The sequence below is a fragment of the Vicia villosa genome, unplaced genomic scaffold, assembly GCF_029867415.1.
Source record: "Vicia villosa cultivar HV-30 ecotype Madison, WI unplaced genomic scaffold, Vvil1.0 ctg.000926F_1_1, whole genome shotgun sequence".
NCBI lineage: Eukaryota > Viridiplantae > Streptophyta > Magnoliopsida > Fabales > Fabaceae > Vicia > Vicia villosa.
The window spans coordinates 236,431-261,420 of NW_026705416.1; the positions used below are offsets into that span (position 1 = coordinate 236,431).

At 34.9% G+C, this 24,990-nt stretch overlaps 2 protein-coding genes across 2 annotated transcripts; both read right to left on the reverse strand.

The window, feature by feature from the left end:
- Positions 1 to 3,271: 3,271 nt before the first annotated feature.
- LOC131632300 (uncharacterized) lies at positions 3,272 to 3,940 on the reverse strand. Its single transcript, XM_058903075.1, has one exon. It carries the CDS (start codon positions 3,938 to 3,940, stop codon positions 3,272 to 3,274), a length of 669 nt encoding a protein of 222 aa, XP_058759058.1.
- Positions 3,941 to 4,636: 696 nt separating this feature from the next.
- Positions 4,637 to 5,230, reverse strand: LOC131632302 (uncharacterized). Its single transcript, XM_058903076.1, has 2 exons — positions 5,156 to 5,230; positions 4,637 to 5,020 (listed from the first exon to the last, which is right to left on the reverse strand). Exons 1-2 carry the CDS (start codon positions 5,228 to 5,230, stop codon positions 4,637 to 4,639), a joined length of 459 nt encoding a protein of 152 aa, XP_058759059.1.
- Between the last annotated feature and the right edge of the window lie 19,760 nt (positions 5,231 to 24,990).

Genomic DNA, 24,990 nt, shown 5'->3' on the forward strand with positions numbered 1-24,990 from the left:
TTTCTTTTCTTGTGAGCCTTACACCACTAGCTTTAACTGGATGTTTGTAACCATCCAACAGAAGATGCCATAGATCAGCATCTAGACCAAGAAAGTAACTTTCAAGTTTATCTTTCCAGTATTCAAAGTTTTCACCATCAACCACTAGTGGTCTAGTATAACCATTGTTACCATTTCCATTGTATTGCTCAGCAGAGCCAGATGTAGATGGATTTGTTGGATCTTCACCAGCCATCTTGACTTAAGCGTTTTTCTCTTCCTGAATCTTTTCTAAACACGGTTAAGTGCTTGCACCTTAGAACCGGCGCTCTGATGCCAATTGAAGGGTAGAAAAACACTTAGAAAGGGGGGGTTTGAATAAGTGTAGTTTCAAAACTTATAAGATAAAAACAACTTGCACAATTATTTTTATCCTGGTTCGTTGTTAACTAAACTACTCCAGTCCACCCTTGACAAGGTGATTTACCTCAACTGAGGATTTAATCCACTAATCACACAAGATTACAATGGTTTTCCACTTAGACAACTGCTAAGTCTTCTAGAGTCTTCTGATCACAACCTGATCACTCTAGGAACAAATGCTTAGATAACCTCTAAGACTTTTCTAGAGTATTCTGATCTAACTGATCACTCTAGTCCTTTACAAGTTAATGTAATCAAATTCTAAGAGTATTACAATGCTTCTGAAAAGCTATAATCACAACTGTGATATTTCTCTTAAAGTTTAAGCTTAATCTCACTATAGTATTACAACATCAATAAGTGAGGTTGAAGATGAAGTTATGAGAGCGTTTGAATTTGACAGCATTTCTGTAAGTTTGCGCAAGAGTTGTATTCCTGAAATGGAAATTGCATAGTATTAGAGTACCACATTATCTCATACAAAATTCATACACATTGTTATCATCAAAACTAAGAATATTGATCAGAACAAATCTTGTTCTAACAACCACTCTTAAACCTGAACCTGATCCTCGTACATACAAATAAGCCCTCAAACATAAACATTGGCAAGATGCCATGACTGTAGAGTATAATGCCCTTGTGAAAAATGGTACTTGGTCTCTTGTTCCTTGTCCTACTAATGTCAATGTTGTAGGTTGTAAATGGATTTACAGGACAAAATGCAAATCTAACGGGAGTATCGAGCGTCACAAGGCTCGTTTGGTGGCACAAGGTTTTAGTTAGCAAGCAGGTAAAGACTTCTTTGAGACGTTCAGCCCAGTGGTTAAGCCAACAACTATTCGACTTGTCTTGTCCATTGCCTTATCCAACCAATGGTGTCTTCGGCAATTAGATATCAACAATGCATTCTTGAATGGTGAGCTCTCTGAGGTTGTCTATATGCGTCAACCAAAGGGTTTTGAGGATTCTCATCATCCTGATCATGTCTGTCAATTGCGGAAGGCTCTTTACGGGCTCAAACAAGCACCCAAAGCTTGGTTTACCAAGCTTAAGCATTACCTTGTCACGCAGGGCTTTCGGGCTTGTCAATCTGACACGTCCTTGTTTGTTCATCATTCTGCTGCTGCAACCATCTACATCCTTGTATATGTAGACGATCTGATCATTACCGGCACGGATTCAAGTTTGATTAATAACTTCATCATTAATCTTAACAAGGTGTTTGCTTTAAAGGATCAGGGAGAATTACATAATTTCCTCGGTCTTCAAATCACACGCACCAGTTCAGGGGTTCAACTCACTCAAGAAGGTTATGTTAGAGATATTCTGGAGTCCACCAACATGTCTGCTGCTGCTCCTATAACAACACCTGCTGACCCACAACAGCGTCTAGTCAAAGCAGGTGAACAATTCGATGATCCAGCCTTATACAGACGCACAGTCGGTTCTCTCCAATCCGCCACAATCACCCGGCCTAATATTACGTATGCGGTAAATCGCGTTTGTCAATTTATGCATTCACCGACACTTGATCACTGGTGTGCTGTCAAAAGAATACTTCGTTATCTTGCTGGTACTCTGTCACATTCTCTCCACTTCAGTCCAACTCCAACAACTTCCTTTTTAGCATATTCCGACGCGGGTTGGATCTCGGATTCGGACGACAGCCTCTCTCAGTTTGGTTATGCAATCTTCCATGGTTCTAATCTCATCAGCTGGACTTCCCGCAAACAGAAGGTTGTTGCTCGCTCAAGCACTGAGGCGAAATATCGATCCCTGGCATACACCGCCGCCGAACTACTTTGGCTCAATCTTCTTGCTTCTGAGCTTCATGTGCCTATTATTGGTCCTCCGTTGCTTCTCTGCGACAATGTTGGTGCCATTTTCTTGTCTAAGAACCCGGTTATCAGCACACGGTCCAAGCATATTGCGCTCGATTTTCACTTTCTTCGTGACCAGGTTGATTCCGGTACTCTCAAAATTGGCCACGTCTCATCCGTTGATCAGCTGGCCGATATCTTCACCAAGCCACTTTCCAAAGATAGAGTTTCTTTTCTTCGTTCCAAGCTTCGAGTTCTTCCGAATCATCAGCTTGCTGTGGGGTAATAAGTAGTTAGTAATTAATTTCCTACTTTCCTACCAAGTAACATTAGTGGAATAGGTCAGTAATTATTTTCCTACTTTCATGCCAGTAACGGAATAGTGGAATAGTGGAATAGGCTTGATTGTTAGTTCCACTCCATATTATTAGCATTCAGTTTCTCAATTCTTTGCTGTATATATTCGTGTAATTGTTTACCACATTAATCAAGAAATTATCAATTCAATTACATTCTCTACAGTATACTATACATATACGATGTATATGTCAAGAGAAACACTACTTTGACAATGAAATGCACACCTACACCTACACCTACACCTACACCGTATATTATACCATAAATATGTATTCAACAAATTTTTAAATAACTTTTTCAAAAGTAATTGTAGATATATGGTGTAAATTTTATACGGTGTACTAAAATAGTGCAAGGATAATATGGCTTATATGTTAAAGTTGGTGTCACCATATCATTTCTCTTTATTAGTTTTGTTAGTATATTGAATGTTAGTAAAAGTCTCGTTATTAACACGTTTATGATTTCTTTACGAGCCACATTTTTGTTATAAAATGGATATTAGAGATACTCAAATATAGTTTCCATATAGCTGGCTTGTTGAAGACAACACAAACACCAATAAAAACAATCACAAAATTGACTCTTTCTATCCATACTCTTAGTTCTAAATCCCATATATAGGAAACCACAAAATTCCAATTAACAACAATATTCATACAATTCATCCATATATTTTTAAAAGGTCATGCCATAATAAAAGGGGACTTGAATGCTTTAACCATCGCCAGTGAGTCTGTTTCTAACCAAATAAAATTCAAATTATTCTCACAAGCAAACTCAATTGAAAGCATTGCACCCGAGATTTTGGCCATGAAAGAATTAGAAACTCCTAAATAAGAGGCAAAGGCTCCCATAAATTTCTCATCACTATTTCTCACAATACCACCGCAAGCTGACAAACCCGAAGTAGAAGATAAAGCACCGTCACAGTTAATTTTTATCCAATTCCTCGAGGGAGGCTTCCAAATAACCTCCATATTATTAGGAGCTTTAAGAGGACGCATAATAACTTTGAAACTGTTGATAATAGTGAATTCATGCATATTCAAATGCTTTGTCGCCAAAGCAACACTACCAGCCAAAGAAACTGCTTCCATAATGTATGAAGTGGCAGTAGAAAAATTCATCTTAGTACTTTGGAATCTAATCTTATTTCTAGCTAGCCAAATAGAATTTAAGACATAAATGACGGCAGCCTCAATAACATTTTTGCATTGACTAGCCCCAAATTTATTGCAAAGACTCCAAACATCATTCCAACCGAGAATAGGATAGAAGAAATTAAGTTTGTAACATAACCATTTCCAAAGTTGAGAGGAGTACTTACAATCAAAGAAAAGGTGGGACGACATTTCTTCCGCCTCATTGCATAAGTCGCACCAAGATAGAAAAGAAAAATCTATTCTTTGCCATTGATTGTCAGTATGCACTTTGTTATGTAAGAGCTTCCAAATAAAGCACGACTTTGAAGGTGGAATTGATTTGGACCAAAGCCACTGCTACCAATCCTTATGCAGCCCTTTCAGTCTCTTAAAGTCATATACGATTTTAGGAGTGAACTCCCCATTATAAAAATGCATCTAAACTTTCGAATTAGGCCGAAGGTCTAAAAGAATATGGCATCCAGAAATTCTCGTCTGCAGCGCAGCTGGGATGCAAGTGATAGCTTTAGAAAAATCCCACCTTTCATCGGTTGTAATACTACTTACTGTTTGATCGACGATAGTAGCCGCATCCACGAACTCAGTTTGCAATGGACTTCCACACAAAGCATCATACCATAGAATAATATTAGAACCGCAACCCATAATCGAAGATGTATTGTTCTCCACTATTGGAATTTCCAGCATAATGCTGGACCAAATGGAAGGAAAAATATAATGCTTGATGATTTTATTATTTTTGAAGACTCTATGTCTAAGCAACTCAGCCCAAGGTTCAATAGAATTGTGTAAATCCCATACCATCTTAAGATTGTAGGCATCATTTAAACTGATGAGAGACCGAATCCCAAGCCTGCCTTCTACTAAAGGAAAACACATATTCTTCTAAGCCACCATTATGATTTTATTCTTAGTAGTTTTCCCACTCCATATGAACCTCTTCACCGCACACTCCACATCCCAGATAAGAGAAATCGGCCACGAATAAAGAGCTATGGAATGGGTGAGCATACCTTGAATGACAGATTTCACAAGCTCCACGCAACAAATAAATGATAAAAGAGCACATTTCCAAGAGGATAGCCTATTTGTGATTTTATCTACAATAAGATGTAAATGAACCGCTTTTGATTTTCCTTTAAAGATAGGAACTCCAAGATAAACAAATAGAGAAGTGCCAATTTTTAACCCCGACATCTCCGCCAAAATATTCAATCTAGAAACGGACATAGAACTACTATATAGGAAAGACTTATTACAGTTCACGTTCTGCCCCAAAACAATAGCATATGAAGACGTCATCAGAGTATATGATATGAGAAGGCACGATAATGTTGTTAGGACCCTTGATAAGCTCTAGCTTCTTTTTTAAGATACGAGAAGAAGAATCTTTCTACTAATCACCTCTTCAGCAAGATAGAAAAGCAGCGAAGAAAGCGGGTCACCTTCGAAATCCACGAGAACAATTGAAATAGCCATACAGTACTCTGTTGATATTAACTGACAGGTGGGCAGATTTATGAAGATTACCAATCCACAAACATAACTTTTCATTGAAACCGAAACTACGCAACACTTTCAAAAGGAAACTCCAATCCACAATACTAAACTCCTTTGCATTGTCAACCTTAATCGCCACATTGTCGCACCAAGCCTAAGAGTCTAACAAATTAAACGCCTCAGACGGCAAACCAATGCAGTCATGAATATTCTTACCTAGGATAAAACCTCTCTGCTAATTCGAACTAAGAAAAGGCATAATGGAAGCCAAACGGTCTGCCAAAATTTTTGTAAATATTTTGAACTTGAATTTCGACACTGCAATAGGTCTGAATAAATCCAACGAAGCCGCCCCCTTGAATTTAGGGATGAGAAGAATAGTGTTGGTGTTAAATCCAAGGAGGAACCAGTTGGAGTTGAAGAATTGAGTCACCGCATTCGACACGTCCTGCTTGATGATATCCCAATAAGATTGAAATAACACCGCTCCGAAACCATTAGAACCCGAGGCACTACCATTATTAAGGTTGAAGATAGCAAGAGTAATCTCATCTAACGAAGGAGTAGCAGTCAGAATTTCATTTGTCTTATCATCCATTAATGATGGAATAGTATCATCTACCATTTTAAAATCCTGCAAAAAAGAATGGTTAGGCTAAATAATGATTCAAAATAGTTAACCGTGAAATCTGCACTATCCTTTGAATCGGTAATTATGGTGTCACCATTCTTAAGCATAAAAATCGGCCTAAACTTCTGCTTGATTTTAGTGACACGGTGAAAATACGCTGTATTCGGTCTCCCTCGAGGTGCCAATTAAATTTGGATTTGTCCCTCCAAAAGTGTTCCTCCATATCAAGGGCTTTATTGAGACTAGTTTGAGCTTCGAATTAAATAATGCTTAAAATATTAAGTGTGTTTTTAAAAAAATTCTATAATTTTATTAAAATGATTTATTAATTATACTTGTTTATAGTTAATGAAATAAAACATGTACATAATAAAAAATACATATATAATAAAGATAAAAAGTATAGGATTATACCAAGCCTTAAAAAGAAAGAAAGAAAAATATGAAAAAAAGTAATAGTAAAGAAGAAAAATGATAAAGTTTTACTTGTGCTAGTCAAAGCATATGCCATTTCAATTTTTATTGATAAGAAAGTAATAGAAAGATATTCAACTGATTCCTTATAGAGATTATTACCAAAACCAATTCATTCATTGTATCTATTATAAAAGGTGTATTTATGAAATGAGTTGGTAAGTTATTCACAATGAAAGGACACACACACACACACACACATATATATATATATATATATATATATATATATATATATATATATATATATATATATATATATATATATATATAGTCCATGTAAAGGATAATAATTGTTTAATCCCACTGATGTTGGTCAGGAGAGATCACAAACATAATGAGATTTTATGTATTTGAGGTGTTTGTTTAGAAGAGATGAACGACCGGCATTTTTTGGGGTCTTCAAGGTTTTCATGCGTATTGGTGTATCTTTTAGACATAGAGAAGTCGAAAGAGCCCTAGTGGGATCTCGACCCATTAATCTCATATAACCTAGTAGGTTCTAGACATAGAGAAGACGGAGAAACCCAGTAGGATGTCCACCCATTGAAGTCATATAACCCACTAGGTTCTAGACATAGAGAAGTCGGAGAGCCCGATGGGATCTTGACCTATTGAAGTTCCATTTTAATTATTCCAACATCTGTATTATTAGGATCGTAATTGTCCATGTGGATTTTAAAATATCCAGAGTAACCAAATCCTGAAGATTTAGACGTGCATAGGTTTTGACAAATCCCGAGTAGATCTTATTTCATTATTTTTGGCATTTTATCTCTTTGATAAATAATTGATTTATTCGAAATGGAAATCAAATAGAATGGCCAGCCCCCAAGCAGATCTTAGCTTCTCCATTAGATGTGGTTTGTATCGTATAGGTTCAAGAAGCCCCCACTGAGCTAGGAACTATTGTCAGGGGATCGTGATGGATCTCAGCATATTAAACACAGATCGGCCTTTCCCAAGTGGATCGTGGTGGATCTCGGTGTTATACTGAGTATTTGTTGACCAAGTTGTTTAAGGTCAGAGGTATATTTACTTGACCGGGCCAGAGGTATATTAACATGAGTTTTTTGGTGCTCATGGATATTGTGACATGACCGAGACATAGGTATATTAATATATCCCAATGCGCCAGAGGTATATTAACATGGCTTTTTTAGGGGTCAAGGGAACAGAGACATGATCGGGACATAGGTATATTAACATATCCAATAACACCAAAAGTATATTAACATGATTTTTTTTGGTGGTCAAGGGTTCTATGACATGATTGGGACATAGGTATATTAACATATCCCAATAGTGCTAGAGGTGTATTAACATTGGTTTTTTGTTGGTTAGGGCACTGTGACATTACCAGGACATAGGTATATCAACATATCTCAATAGTGCAAAAGTTATATTAACATGGATCTTTTGGTGGTCAAGAGTTCTGTGACATGACCAGACCATAGGTATATTAACGTAGCCCAATGTACCTCCTGTAGAGGTCTTCGGTTAAATGCCCCTGGTGGAGGTCTTCGTCATTCTGATTGTTTTTCAACTTGAGACTCAGAAAAAAATACATCCATTTCTAAGGTAGATGCAAGTATATTTTTTTGCCTTCTTGTTATATAAGATTTTTCTTCTTGTTCCTATTGTTTGTATAACTTTGCATATTTTATTGTTTTACATTATTTATGATAGTTATAAGAATGAAGGATCTATTCTTGACAACACTTCATATTTCATCCTCTTGTGCTTCTAAGTACATTTGCATATGAATTTTCCATAAATCATAGTATTTACCAACAAAATATGGTGATTTGTTAGTTCTACCACCATCTGCCAAGAACAGTTTTGTGGAATCCATATCTACCCGAATTGAGGAACAAATTACATTAACCAGCTCTATTGCCAATTGCAAGTTTGAGATGAAACCTAAGAGGGAGCTGAATAAAGGTGGCCCAATTTTTCTCATTTTTTCGTTATGTTCTTAATTTTCCTTTGATATGATAATGATATATTCTTAGCAATATAAAGTGCAGAAAGTCAAAGTGCCTAAAATGTAAATGATACAAGTATATATCCTTGTCCTCCTTATCAATCAATGGTACATCTGGTCCCTTAACACCTTGAAGGATTTTCTACCATGCAAGATCTTTGTACAAGCCTCACGCCAAGACCTCTCTTACAATCTTCCAACTTAAACACCAACTTATGATGGAATCTGAATCTCTTTGAATCAAATGACCTTTTCGTGCTTGCTACCCTGGCCTACAAGACAAAATAAAATTTTGAATTAGATTCTACAAATTTGTATTTCTTAAAATTATTATTATATATGTTTGCACTTGTCATAATGCTAATAAAAATAGAAAAAAAAGTTCGAAAATACGATAAAAAATTGATTTTTATAAAAATATATAGACATGAATCAAATTTTCTCTATAAATTAAAATTTTCTCTCATTCCATTTTTGCATTTCATATTTAGATATAAGCAAAGAGATTAAGAGAGAACGCGAAATAAATCACAACAAAACTTTAATATCGATCTGACTTCTTTGTTGCTCTCTCTTAAGATATCTTTTATGTAAATATGAAATACAAAAATCAAATGAAAAAGAATTTTAATTTATAGCAAAAATTTGAGAGCTTCGTCTAGATATAGTTTTAATTCATGCCGATGGATATTTTTATATAGAAATCCAACAATAAGAGACATAAACAAAAAAACAATGCATAAATACACAAATTTTGCAAATTTAAAAAAAAAAAAAACATTTACATACAATTCAATGATTAATTTCATCTATGATAATAAAAAGAGGGTTCAATATCCCGTGGACTTCTCTCTCTACTCTCATTTTAATACTTGAATGTGTTTTTTTGTTCAATAATAAACGTATTAATTGTTTTTTAAATAAATTTAAAAAGTTGTAAGATTAATTAGTTTTTTTGAAGTAAAAAATATTATAGTAACCTAATAGAGATATAATTTATTAAAAAATTCAATTAATTTTTTAAAGTTTAAACCCATATTCAAAATTCATAATTCAAATACATAGGTATTTTTTATTTATTTTTAATAGAGAAACATATGCATGGTAGATATATTTGAATATTTACTTTTTTTTCCGCAAATTAAAAACTCAATTCTAAAAGAATTCAAAAAAAATTACAAAATTATTATAACATATTAAATCAGATTTGATTTTGACGATTGACCAACCAACTAGTGAAAAAAATTTTAAATAACCATGTTTAATAAAAAAATTAAAAAATAACCATGTTTTCAGATTATTTACTAAAAAATGTCTAGGTTTGGAACACCGGAAAGGTGTATGCGCCAAAGAAAATGGCGCATTAATGTGTTGCAAGCCAAATGGTTTGGCGCAAACACTTAATTTTTAGGGCAAAAAACTTCAAGCCAATTCAATTGGCGCATGAGTGCAACATCCCACACATAGGCGCCATTTCATTTGGCTCCTATGTAAAAATAATCCCTTTCGGGTATTTTCGCGCAAAGTTTTTGATTCTGGTGTTATATTTTCGTAAAAACGTCTGATAAATCGAGTTCGTAAAACTCCTAGTAATCCTAAATAATGTTTGCGTTGTCGATTTCGATATTTTACTAAAGCACACTTTATTGATGAAAGACTAAGGAAATGTTACAAGAGGTGGTAAAAAAATTGATACATTTTCGTAAAAAAAATACAAAGTAGATCAAACTTGAGACGAGGTCGAGCCACGACTAGGACATCTTTTCTATTGTACCCCACCTGACAATAAATGCTGCATTTTCTTTCCATTTTGTCGTTGAAGTCCACTAGTTGATTAAGATGAAACGAAGGAAGGCATAGTAAAACACAAACATAAATATACAAGATTTAGATAGATAAAACAGATCCATATACATGTAAAACCAACATTATTATATTTGAATACAATGATTAATATCATACATAAAAATAAAAGGTTTAGTTAAAGAAAATATACCTCAATTTATGAGTAGATTAAGAAATGGATTGGTGTTAAGAATCATTTGCCGAACACTGCTGCCACACTGAATTCTCTCTCACTCTCTACTCTATTTAAATATCAAATGCAATAATGAAATTGGGTACAGCTTTAATTTATAAAGAGAATTTGATTTTATTTTCTATTTAAATTTAAATACTAAGCTAGCTTAACTCTGTTTCTAAATATCATGTAATTGTTCACTGTTGCTGACTACATTTTTGTCTCAATGCATTCCCTCCTCAGTTGCTAACCTTTTCTTTGTAGATACAACGTTTTATTTTCTAATATAATTTGATTCTTTTCTTTAATAGTTAGAAAATATATTCAATATCTATGACAACTAGTCAAATACATTCTATAAATAAACAATTTTACTTTTTAAAAAATTTACATATAATATTTTTCAAGGTTTATGCATGCATCAAAATACAATGTTTTTATTGACTGAACGACCAATGTTTATCACATTTCCCCTTAAGTTATTTTTTCTATTTTTATATCTATTTTAATTTATCAGTCAATACAATGAATGGATTATTTTGTGATTAATAAATACAAAATATAATTGTTAAAGTAAGGTAATAAATAATATAGATGTGGAAATCATCCTAATTTGTTTTATTACTCTCTTTTAAATGAAAATCTCCGATATATAAAACTTTAAAAAACAAACACATTACAACTAAAAGTACACATATATTTTTTTAGTTCCAACGTATTGAAATTTCATGACATTACGTTGGTGTTTGTTTATATCTCCATTTTTTTTGTAAGCAAGCAATTCATTAATGAAGGAGAACCCAAGTTCTCAACCGAACTTACAAAAAAGCAAAAAGGGCGACAAACGAAACGCCCCGGACATCTAGTTGAATCGAAAATTGTTTAGATGTTCAATCCTCTAGAGGCCATGAACTAGTGTTGTTTTATTTCCCTTTTTGTATTCCGATTGAGTAACCTTTATTTTTGCTTTAATGCAATCTTATTATTTATTAAAAAAATAAAAAATGTTATGAATGAATATTATTGTGGATGTCCATATGTATTCTAATCTTCCATCTTCATATTTCTTATTAAGTGGTATAGTAAGGTTATGATTTTCCACCTTCCTAATATCCTATAAATAAGGTCCACTTTGCAATGTAAATAATACTTTTGGAAGAAGATAATAGAATACCACTTTCTCTCTTACTTTCTCTACTTCATCTCTATATTGTTTTTGTTAATTTCATAACACGTTATCAGCACGAAACTCTACCGTGTGAGTGATTTTATGATCAATTTGCATAATCATGTTTCTTCTCTTTCGAGTAAGTTTTTAAGATTTTTCTTCATCTTATAGATTAAATTTTAGCATGCTATTCTATTATTTTTTTGTATAAAATTTCATTGGAAATTTTGTTTAATTAACACAATTATATATTTTAAAGTTGTCTATCATCAATAAGTTCTTGAAGCATCCCTGAAGGATTGCTTAAAGAATGATTGTTCAATTTTTATGAAAACAACAATTGTAATTTTCATGCATTCCTGAAGAATTGCATGAATAGCGTGCATCCCAAAAGGATTATAAATATTATTATTTTTATTAGTAAACGATTTGTGATTGAGCTCCTGAAGAACTATAAAATGTGATTGAATTCCTGAAGAACTATAAAAAATTGTGACGGTGATTGAGTTCCTGAAGAACTACACAAAGGATTATACAAGTAATTATTTCTTTTTATCACTACGAGGATCATTTGTGATATATAATTTTCGAAGAGTTAAAATTTTAAAATAAGGATTTCTCACACCTTAAAATGTTGTAGCTAGAATATTAGAAGAATTTCATCATGATATTAATGAATCCCAGAAGGATTGCATCTATACTAATAACATATCCCAGAAGGATTACATCTGTTATGTTAAAAAATTGAAAAATGATTGCATCACCTATATTATCAAATTCTAGATGGATTAAATCAATAATAGTGAAGTATTCCAGAAGGATTTCACAAAGCAATTTGTGTGTTTCAATGTAAAAAAAAATTGTAATATACTCATAAAATATTTGTCATTCTAGAAGATGATATGAGTGACTATAACACATCCCAAAAGGATAACTATATTTTTGAATTATTGTAATTTTCTAGCATTTGGCTATGTTAAAAACTTATTAAATTTGTTAGAGTATAAATTATTTCATAATTAGAATTATAAATCTATATATTTCATCTATATATATGATGATATAATTTTAGTGATATGATTTTATACGATTTTGATAATTATATGATAATATGTTCATATGCATGCGTATGATTAAAGTGTTAAATCATGAGATATTCTTAGGATGATCAATGTTTGCGGATACAATTTCTTTATTCACATTATTTCTAAATATTGATATTTTAAGAAGAGAATTAAAACATTGCAATCTATTAAAGAATATATCAATAGTCTAAAGTTGCTACATATTTTAAAGTTGTTACAATAGTGCTTAGATTTCTCATATAAACATTAATTATACTATTCTTTTCTTTTTACAAGTATAGTGGATGAATGACATTTGTTAGTTCATCTTAAAGGCACACGAAAGTAAGCTCATATTTTGATAGAGTCGATATTCGAATGAACTTTAATCCTTTACATTTTCTTTATGCGTGTTCTCTTTATGTCTTGTCAAATATTTTCGTCATAGATAATTCACATGAATTATATTGGAGGTATTGAATATCTTTGTATTACACAAATGAACTTGGACATAAAATGTATAATAAAAAAGGTATCGGCTTTTTCCTCGGGTTTGTCCTACACTTATATCAGTACAATTTAAGCACATGTCATTCTAAAACAGTAGTTTACAAATTACACTTAAATGTGTCGTTGGTAAAACCGGTTGGGTCATCTTGGATATAATATGATGCGAATAATTTGAATTGAAGAACCAGAAGTTTCTTCAATCCAGACTATTTTTGTGTGTTCCTAAAGGAAAATAAAAATTTGAGAAATTACGTTTTTATGACATTAATTGCATCGACTAAAATATCATGCATACGTCTCTACTCACAACCAGAAGTTTGTGAAATTATTTTCTTAACTAATTAGACTAAGATCTTGTTTTCTGGATTTTTTAAAAAAAATTCCTGTATAAGTATCACATATATTATTAAAATTGATAGTGAATATTATATAATATATGTTCATAAAAAGAAAATGGACCCGAAGACCCATTCTTTAGACGTCTAAAGTTAATTATATGGTTGATACTTATGAGATCATCAATTCTATATTATATATTTGAAACACCCAAAGTATTATATTAAGATATTTATTCGCATTAAGCTAACAAGATACTATATTTTAGTCCTCCCTAATTTATTCTAATACTTCTCATCTTAGTGAACATTTGGATGTGTTGTGTATATTTCAATTGCTCCAATATAATACATTAAGATGAGTCATGAAAGAATATTGGAAAAATATAATTAATATGACTCTAAATTTTGAGGATATAATTTGAGAAAATAATCAAATACTTGATTGCCGCCCAGTAGGCTGATTATCACTTGATAAACTAATTTTCTCAATATTAGGGGGAGAGAATAAGCAGTTGAAATCATGAACAAGAAGTTCAAATGAACAATTTAAAATAAATTGTTGTCTTGATCCTCGTACAAATCAATATGAACCAAAAGTTCAAAATATTATTCATTTGCAAAGTTTATGAAATAAATTATCAGCTGATAATACTCCACTCAAAGTGGATTCTCCTATTGGATAATATAATATTGCAAATGAGTTGTTGTTGCGCCTGAAGCGTGGTATGAAAGTCGGTTCCAATGTTAAAAGTCCTCTACTAAGAAAAGAAACTAAAGATGACCCAAGTGAGGATAAGAAAATGCTAAGATCACTTTGACCTAATTTAATTTTTTCAGTTTCAGAAGAACAAATCAAGTACTTGAAATATGAAATAAAGAGATCTCGATAAATTATGCCATGGATGAAATGGAATGGAACCGGAATTGATATAACCAAATAAAGTCAATATTTACAATGTCTTTGTATACAATATAGCGCTAAAAGTGATCAATGATAACGAGGATCATGAGTCAAAGTCTATTAAAGATTGTAGAATAAGTGAGAATTGGCCAAAATAAATATATTCAATTGAAGAAGAATTAAACTCACTTTACAAATGAGTCACTTTTGGTCCTGTAGTCCGAACACCTCAAAGTGTGAAACTAATTGGATATAAATGAGTTTTTGTGAAAAAGAAAAATAAGAATGATATGAAGTTTGATTTATTGCTCAATGATTTTCACAAAGACCTAAGATTGATTTTGATAAAACATATTCACCTGTAGTGGATTCAATCGATTTTTGATAATTAATTAACCTTGTAACACATGAAGGGCTTAATTTGAACATGATGGATGTTATGACATATTATTTATATGGTTCACTTAATAGTGACATTTACATGAAACTTCCTGAAAGGTTCAATATGCCGGATGCACAAAATTTTGGATCTCGAGAAAACTACTCCATCAAATTGAACAAGTTTCTCTATGGGTTGAAACAATCTGGATGCATGTGGTATAATCACCACAGTGTATTTACTAAAGGATGGATATACAAATAACTCAATTTGACCTTGTATTTTCATAAAATGATGTGGAAAAGTATTTGCAATAATAGTTGTCTATGGGGATGACATAAGTATTATTGGAACTCCTGAAGAGCTTCCAAAAGCTATAAATTGTTTAAATAAAGAGTTTGAGATGAAGGACCTAGAAACGACAATATGTCTAGGTTTGCAAATTGAACATGTAGACAAAAGAATATTTGTACATCAATAAGGCTATATAGAAAAGTGTTGAAATGATTCTATATGTACAAATGTCACATGTTGCCTACTCCAATATGGTTGCTAGATCATTAGATGTGGAGAAAGATCTTTTTTAGGCCTCGAGAAAAGGATGAAAATTGCTTGGTCCTGAAGTACCATATCTTAGTGCAATTGGAGTACTAATGCACCTTACTAATTGTACACATCATGATATATCATTTGCGGTCAATCTATAAGTAAGATAGAATTATTCACCTACACGAAGATATTGGAAAGAAGTCAAACATATACTTCGTTATCTTAGAGATGCTGGTTACTTGTGAGATTCTCACAATACTAGATCAGAAATAGGTTATTTGTTTACATGTGATGGTACAACCATTTCATGGAGATCTATGAAACAACTCATGGCAACAACTTCATCAAATCCTGCATAACAATTAGCACTACATGAAGTCACTTCGAAGAAGACATTTTAAGCAACGACTACAAAGAATATCGTCACACATATAAATGTTTGAATGAGGGGGAGAAATACATATGTTTTGCACTATTTTTCCCTTTACCATGGTTTTGTCCCACTGGGTTTTCCTGGTAAGGTTTTTAACGAGGCAATTCATATTAAAAGGATATTGTACTCTTTTTCCTTCACTAGAATTTTTCCCACTGGGTTTTTGATCGGAAAAATAGCAAGTGTACTATTTTTGGCTCTGTAGTAATAATAGGGGAAATTCCCCGAATGTCGATCTCAAGGACTGCGTAGGAAATACAGATTCGTAAAATATGATTCAATTGAACAAAAACTAATGTTTTGGTTTTGGGGGAATTTAATCCTTGCAAAGAAAAATAATGAGAAAAATAAATTGAGTTTTGTTATCAAATATATGAGATGCTAGGGTGAGTGGTTGATTTGGCATGTAACACTTTCAGAATTAAGATCTCTTCAACAAGTTTATAACATTCAGTTACCACATCTTTAGGGTGTTTCCTCCTAAGTCCTTAGTGAGGAAACCTTTGGTCTTCCAACCTAAATCCTAAGTCCTTAGGAACATAAATTGAAACCAAGCTTTTATATAATCAAGATTATGTGGTAATTATAGGGTATCCCTAGTCCTAGGTGATATCTACTATAATCAAATTATGCACAAACCCTAACAACTACAGTCCTGTATTTGTTAGCCATAGATTAATCCTTATTTGACCGATAAAGAAAACAAGAAGAACATTGCATAATTTAACTGAAAATCATAAACCAATGTATTGACGAAATCACAAATTCATCGTTATTACAAAAACCAAATCAGGACCACCCCCTAGCATTGGGGGGTTTAGCCTCTCATAATATTCAAGAAAGACATAATAAAGAATGTAGACATTACTCAAAAATAATGGTGACTTTGATCTTCAATGGTGGAAACCCTTGAATCTCTCCGTCTCCAAAACTCCTGATGAAGCTATCTTCTCTCTTCTGTGATTTTCTATCGTATGATGCCAAAAAATCCAAAAATAATTCTCTCAAACTCAACTAAATAGTCTAGGTACAAATCTCAGCCAAATGAAATGTCTAAAGTGCCCTCAAGGTGGAGATTTAATGAAAAAGCCCTAAAATTGGAAGTTTCACGCTCTCAGCAGCACTGGCCGTGCTTGGACGCACGGGTGGCCGTGTTGCTTTTTATTTTTATTTTTGCTCCCAGCCATCCTGACACGGGCCGTGCGTGGAAGCACGGGCGGCCGTGTGTCGTCCCTGGATTTTGTATGGAGAGTGCCATTCTCCTGACACGGGCCGTGCGTGGAAGCACGGGCGGCCGTGTTAGACCCCAGAACCTTGAATTTTCATCTTTCTCTAGCCTCTCCTTCCTTCATAGTTGCTTTGACACTTAAGATGACTTGTTCAAACCTGAAATTCGTACACAACTAACCAAACGGCATCAAAAGAATCTAAATAACTTAAATTAAAACATAATGCAAAGTAAACATAAAAATAATGAAACATGAAATACTTAAACAAAAGCAATAAAACATTGATCAAAGTGTTACCGAATCGACAAATTTAGACCGAATACATGACAGAAATTAGGTAGAAATGGTGACCGATCACAACCCCAAACTTATCTCATTGCTTGTCCTCAAGTGATGCAAGAGACCAAACAGAGGTCACCCTGGATTTTTCTTTCCACAACACTGCCGATGTTATTCGCAACTTGCGTCTACCTTTCTAATAGAATCTCTGGCTTGCCGAACCAAACTTTCTACCACACTTCCACATCAGAGTACCTTTTAAACCTGCAAGATTTTCCACACTTCTCACCAAATCTCTCAGGGTTAAAGTGTTTTGCACTCACAAAAATAAAGGTATGCAATATCAACTCTTAATTTTGAATAAATTCTACCTTCACTACACTAACAAAGTTCACACACTTTTTGAGGTCTTCTAGGTTGTAATGGGGTTTAGGTACGGTGGGATACACAAGGAAATGGATAAACAATCGGTTTTGGGTTCGACATTCATGTTGTGTTTCTCGTAATTGTGCTCAACTTGTTACACTGGGAATTTATTCGACTTAGACACTTTTGCTTCACTCATTCTTCCGCGAGTGCTTAATGTAACTGAGTCTTTCATTCGGGCAAGTTTTTCTCTTTCTTTTTTTTTTATGGGACATACATTCATATGTCTCAAAATTTTTATTTTCATTCATTTTTTTTTACTTGCCCTCTTCTTTGATGATTACTACCCCAAACTTAGATTTTAGCACAACTCTGAAAACCACAACATTTATGCCGAGCAAGGGTTGGAAGTGTTTGGCTGCGGGTTACAGATATGGTTATAACAAACAAAAGGATATGGCTCAACTGGGGTAACAACGGATAAACATATAATTTCGGATGGCTAGAAAGGCTCAGGTGGTAAAACAAACAAATGCCTCAGTGTGTGTCCTCATATTATGCTATGTCAGTAGAACATACGCAAAATCAGAATGATAAAGTCATACCTGAATGAACTCTCATGAAGATAATCTGTTGTGTTTGGCTTTTTATAACCTCACCATGTTGGGTAAGCTTACAGGTTCCAAAACACTCCTCGTGTCATGTGGCTTCTTTTCCGGCGCAGGTACACCATACAATCCTCTTTGTCCAGTATCACCAAGTTGCGTCCAACAGTTACTTTTCTTTCGGCTGCATCAACTTCCAGGGTGCCTCGGGGGAATAGGTTCAGGTTGCACCTTTCATCCACTAAATACCATTCATCATTCATTCGGCATCCATAAGTCAATCTATAACACAATGTCAACATAACACACAAACAAAAACAATAGAAAACAACTAAAAGCAAATGAAAAGAACCCCTCCCACACTTGAACGAAACATTGTCCTCAATGTTCTAGAACCAGCCTTTGAGAGGTTGCTTATAGAGGTATTGCATTCCAATGATCACTTCCTAGCTTGCACTAGAGATGCTCTCTTTTATTTCCTGAAAATAAAATAAACAAACAGAGAAATTAATTATTAAAACCGTGGGTTGCCTCCCACGAAGCGCTTCGTTTAACGTCGCATGGCTCGACGGTCCATTACCCTTTATTATGGAGGGTATTTCCTTTTCCAAACCTTGTTGCTTTTCATTTCCGCAACCACGAACTCATGAAGATGAAAAGCATGGATAACTTTTCTCTTCAATTTATTTCCCAAATTCTTCTTAACTTCCTTAGCTTTCTTAGGACTTTTGACAGCTACATAAGTTGGTTCCACCCGGGAGGCTATGCTTGAAACGTTTTCTTGGAGCTGTTTAGGCTTTTTGTATTTTTCCTCACTTTCTGTCATACCACCCGAAGTTTGATCATTTACAACCGCCCTATGTTTCTTAACTCCTAACATCTTCAAGGTTACTTCTTCATCAAAAGATCTCAGTGTTAGTGTCCCTTTTTCAATGTCGAGGTTGCAGCGGCCTGTGGACAAAAATGGTCTCCCAAGAAGGATAGGAGTTTCTTCGTCTTCCGGAATGTCCAGGATGTGGAAGTCAACAGGGAATACAAACTTATCAACTTCCACTAGTACATCTTCAGCTACCCCATATGATTTCTTAACGGTGTGATCGGCGAACCTTAATTGTGTCTTACTTTCACTAATCTTTTCCAATTCAAGCTTTTTGAAAATGGACAACGGCATTAAACTCACACTAGAACCAGAATCGAGGAGTACCTTTTTAAATGTTATATTCTTGATAGTGCATGGTATCGCCACAGCTCCAGGATCTTTCCTCTTTATTGGGATCTTTCTTGCTGACGAGACTATTCCACACTTCTCAGTTTCAATTTTTGATTCTCCTCCCAGTGATCTCTTTTTCGCCAACACCTCCTTCATAAATTTCTTATACAAGGGCATGTGCTCAAGTGCTTCAAAGAATGGTAGATTTACCTCTAGCTTTTTGAACAATTTAGTGAACTTCTCAAAGTCTTTCTCTTTTGAATTCTTCTTTGTCACTCTGGAAGGGAAGGGTAGTTTGATTACCGGTTCAGCATCTTTCCTATTTTTTTCTTCAAATGGTTTAACCGGTGGTATCACAACTTCTGGCTCTTTCGGATTCTCTCTTATTTCCAAATCTACCTCTATTACCATAGGGTCATCTATCTCCTCTTTTTCTTTTTCCGATTTTGCCACTTTCTTACTTCTTGTAGTAACAACATTAATCTTCTCTTGATCTTTCGGATTTTTCACAGTTGCGCTCGGAAAGTTACCTTGTGCCTGTAGAGTGAGATGTTGTGCTATTTGACCCACCTGAACTTCCAGATTTTTTATTGAAGCTGTGGTGTTCCTGTGGTTATTTCTCGTCTCTTCTTGAAACTGAGAGCATTGTCCAATCAATCTCTCAATAGCTACTTCCCACTCTGCCTTCTGAGGATTTTGTTGTTGATCTTTCCAAGCGGAGTTGGGATGATTCTTCCACCCTGGATTATAGGTGTTAGAATACGGATTGTTTTGCCTCAGGAATTTGATTTCTTCAATCTGCTTGGGAGTAGCAACACAGTATACAGTTTGGTGAGGACCTTGGCAAATTTCACAACTTACAGGTTGAGCTTGTTGGATTTGAGCAACCTGTTGAGTACCTATATTCATAGCCTTTAATCTCTTTTCTACCTCTACAGCTATCGCATCTTCAACCCGGATTTTTGAAGTTTCCAGTTTAAGATCAATGATTCCTTCCGGTTTCCTAGCACACCTGTCATACAACTCCAAATGCTCATTTGCAGCTATTGCTTCAATGATTTTGATGATGCCGGAGGCTGTTGTGAAATTTGTTGAGCCTCCAGCTGCTGTATCAATCAACTGCTTTGTTTTCATTCTGAGCCCATTGACAAATACTTGCATCTGTTCAGTCTTGTCCATATTACGAGTGGGACATGCTACTAGAGTTCTTTTGAATCTTTTGTAAGCATCTCCTAATGGTTCACCCTCTTTCTGCTTGAAGTTCAAGATATCATACCTCTTCCTTATAAATACAGATGCGGGAAAATACTCATTCAAGAAAGCCTTCTCCATCTCTTCCCATGATGTGATACTACCTGCTGGAAGAGAATAGAACCACTCTTCTGCTTCCTCGGCTAATGTGAACGGGAACATTCTCAGCTTCTTTGCCTCTTCTGTATGCCCTTCAATTTTTAGAGTTGTACTCATGGTCAGAAATCTCTGTAGGTGCTTGTTTGCATCTTCATTAACCTTTCCGGTGAAAGGTTGTCGTTCCAGCTGATTTATTGTACTCGGATGCAATTGAAAATTTGCCGCATTTACCGGTTGGTTGACAATTGTTAGTCTACCACCCGGTGTGTTTGTAGCACCATAGTCTCCGAGAAGCCTCTCAGGTGGAGGTGGATTCTCGCCCATAACTTCTTCTTCACTTTCAGAATCTGAACCAGAATGAACTGAAATAATCTCTTCTTCAGATTCCAGTTTTTCTCGACGAGCTTGTCTGCGCCTTGCGTGCAAAGTTCTTCCGATTTCTGCGTCAAAAAGAAATTCAGCTGAGGCCTTACCTCGCATAAACCGATTAGACAATTTTTAGAATAAGAAAGAAAATAAAATAAAAATAAAAAAAATGCAGAAAATAAAATTTTAGTCGCAGAGCAACAAAATTTCAATTGAACTTAAGTTAAAAATCTGTATTTTGGCAGTCCCCGGCAACGGCGCCAAAAACTTGATCGGAAAAATAGCAGGTGTACTATTTTTGGCTCTGTAGTAATAATAGGGGAATTCCCCGAATGTCGATCTCAAGGACTGCGTAGGAAATACAGATTCGTAAAATATGATTCAATTGAACAAAAACTAATGTTTTGGTTTTGGGGGAATTTAATCCTTGCAAAGAAAAATAATGAGAAAAATAAATTGAGTTTTGTTATCAAATATATGAGATGCTAGGGTGAGTGGTTGATTTGGCATGTAACACTTTCAGAATTAAGATCTCTTCAACAAGTTCATAACATTCAGTTACCACATCTTTAGGGTGTTTCCTCCTAAGTCCTTAGTGAGGAAACCTTTGGTCTTCCAACCTAAATCCTAAGTCCTTAGGAACATAAATTGAAACCAAGCTTTTATATAATCAAGATTATGTGGTAATTATAGGGTATCCCTAGTCCTAGGTGATATCTACTATAATCAAATTATGCACAAACCCTAACAACTACAGTCCTGTATTTGTTAGCCATAGATTAATCCTTATTTGACCGATAAAGAAAACAAGAAGAACATTGCATAATTTAACTGAAAATCATAAACCAATGTATTGACGAAATCACAAATTCATCGTTATTACAAAAACCAAATCAGGACCACCCCCCCTAGCATTGGGGGGTTTAGCCTCTCATAATATTCAAGAAAGACATAATAAAGAATGTAGACATTACTCAAAAATAATGGTGACTTTGATCTTCAATGGTGGAAACCCTTGAATCTCTCCGTCTCCAAAACTCCTGAAGAAGCTATCTTCTCTCTTCTGTGATTTTCTATCGTATGATGCCAAAAAATCCAAAAATAATTCTCTCAAACTCAACTAAATAGTCTAGGTACAAATCTCAGCCAAATGAAATGTCTAAAGTGCCCTCAAGGTGGAGATTTAATGAAAAAGCCCTAAAATTGGAAGTTTCACGCTCTCAGCAGCACTGGCCGTGCTTGGACGCACGGGTGGCCGTGTTGCTTTTTATTTTTATTTTTGCTCCCAGCCATCCTGACACGGGCCGTGCGTGGAAGCACGGGCGGCCGTGTGTCGTCCCTGGATTTTGTATGGAGAGTGCCATTCTCCTGACACGGGCCGTGCGTGGAAGCACGGGCGGCCGTGTTAGACCCCAGAACCTTGAATTTTCATCTTTCTCTAGCCTCTCCTTCCTTCATAGTTGCTTTGACACTTAAGATGACTTGTTCAAACCTGAAATTCGTACACAACTAACCAAACGGCATCAAAAGAATCTAAATAACTTAAATTAAAACATAATGCAAAGTAAACATAAAAATAATGAAACATGAAATACTTAAACAAAAGCAATAAAACATTGATCAAAGTGTTACCGAATCGACAAATTTAGACCGAATACATGACAGAAATTAGGTAGAAATGGTGACCGATCACAACCCCAAACTTATCTCATTGCTTGTCCTCAAGTGATGCAAGAGACCAAACAGAGGTCACCCTGGATTTTTCTTTCCACAACACTGCCGATGTTATTCGCAACTTGCGTCTACCTTTCTAATAGAATCTCTGGCTTGCCGAACCAAACTTTCTACCACACTTCCACATCAGAGTACCTTTTAAACCTGCAAGATTTTCCACACTTCTCACCAAATCTCTCAGGGTTAAAGTGTTTTGCACTCACAAAAATAAAGGTATGCAATATCAACTCTTAATTTTGAATAAATTCTACCTTCACTACACTAACAAAGTTCACACACTTTTTGAGGTCTTCTAGGTTGTAATGGGGTTTAGGTACGGTGGGATACACAAGGAAATGGATAAACAATCGGTTTTGGGTTCGACATTCATGTTGTGTTTCTCGTAATTGTGCTCAACTTGTTACACTGGGAATTTATTCGACTTAGACACTTTTGCTTCACTCATTCTTCCGCGAGTGCTTAATGTAACTGAGTCTTTCATTCGGGCAAGTTTTTCTCTTTCTTTTTTTTTATGGGACATACATTCATATGTCTCAAAATTTTTATTTTCATTCATTTTTTTTTACTTGCCCTCTTCTTTGATGATTACTACCCCAAACTTAGATTTTAGCACAACTCTGAAAACCACAACATTTATGCCGAGCAAGGGTTGGAAGTGTTTGGCTGCGGGTTACAGATATGGTTATAACAAACAAAAGGATATGGCTCAACTGGGGTAACAACGGATAAACATATAATTTCGGATGGCTAGAAAGGCTCAGGTGGTAAAACAAACAAATGCCTCAGTGTGTGTCCTCATATTATGCTATGTCAGTAGAACATACGCAAAATTAGAATGATAAAGTCATACCTGAATGAACTCTCATGAAGATAATCTGTTGTGTTTGGCTTTTTATAACCTCACCATGTTGGGTAAGCTTACAGGTTCCAAAACACTCCTCGTGTCATGTGGCTTCTTTTCCGGCGCAGGTACACCATACAATCCTCTTTGTCCAGTATCACCAAGTTGCGTCCAACAGTTACTTTTCTTTCGGCTGCATCAACTTCCAGGGTGCCTCGGGGGAATAGGTTCAGGTTGCACCTTTCATCCACTAAATACCATTCATCATTCATTCGGCATCCATAAGTCAATCTATAACACAATGTCAACATAACACACAAACAAAAACAATAGAAAACAACTAAAAGCAAATGAAAAGAACCCCTCCCACACTTGAACGAAACATTGTCCTCAATGTTCTAGAACCAGCCTTTGAGAGGTTGCTTATAGAGGTATTGCATTCCAATGATCACTTCCTAGCTTGCACTAGAGATGCTCTCTTTTATTTCCTGAAAATAAAATAAACAAACAGAGAAATTAATTATTAAAACCGTGGGTTGCCTCCCACGAAGCGCTTCGTTTAACGTCGCATGGCTCGACGGTCCATTACCCTTTATTATGGAGGGTATTTCCTTTTCCAAACCTTGTTGCTTTTCACTTCCGCAACCACGAACTCATGAAGATGAAAAGCATGGATAACTTTTCTCTTCAATTTATTTCCCAAATTCTTCTTAACTTCCTTAGCTTTCTTAGGACTTTTGACAGCTACATAAGTTGGTTCCACCCGGGAGGCTATGCTTGAAACGTTTTCTTGGAGCTGTTTAGGCTTTTTGTATTTTTCCTCACTTTCTGTCATACCACCCGAAGTTTGATCATTTACAACCGCCCTATGTTTCTTAACTCCTAACATCTTCAAGGTTACTTCTTCATCAAAAGATCTCAGTGTTAGTGTCCCTTTTTCAATGTCGAGGTTGCAGCGGCCTGTGGACAAAAATGGTCTCCCAAGAAGGATAGGAGTTTCTTCGTCTTCCGGAATGTCCAGGATGTGGAAGTCAACAGGGAATACAAACTTATCAACTTCCACTAGTACATCTTCAGCTACCCCATATGATTTCTTAACGGTGTGATCGGCGAACCTTAATTGTGTCTTACTTTCACTAATCTTTTCCAATTCAAGCTTTTTGAAAATGGACAACGGCATTAAACTCACACTAGAACCAGAATCGAGGAGTACCTTTTTAAATGTTATATTCTTGATAGTGCATGGTATCGCCACAGCTCCAGGATCTTTCCTCTTTATTGGGATCTTTCTTGCTGACGAGACTA

What these genes read in the sequence shown, in the direction of transcription:
- LOC131632302 (XM_058903076.1), bottom strand. Translation starts at nt 5,230, where the DNA reads ATGGCTATTTCAATTGTTCTCGTGGATTTCGAAGGTGACCCGCTTTCT. An exon ending in TTTTCTATCTTGCTGAAGAG is followed by an intron (nt 5,021 to 5,155) that starts GTGATTAGTAGA and finishes GTTTTGGGGCAG; the next exon opens with AACGTGAACTGTAATAAGTC.
- LOC131632300 (XM_058903075.1), bottom strand. Translation starts at nt 3,940, where the DNA reads ATGTCGTCCCACCTTTTCTTTGATTGTAAGTACTCCTCTCAACTTTGG.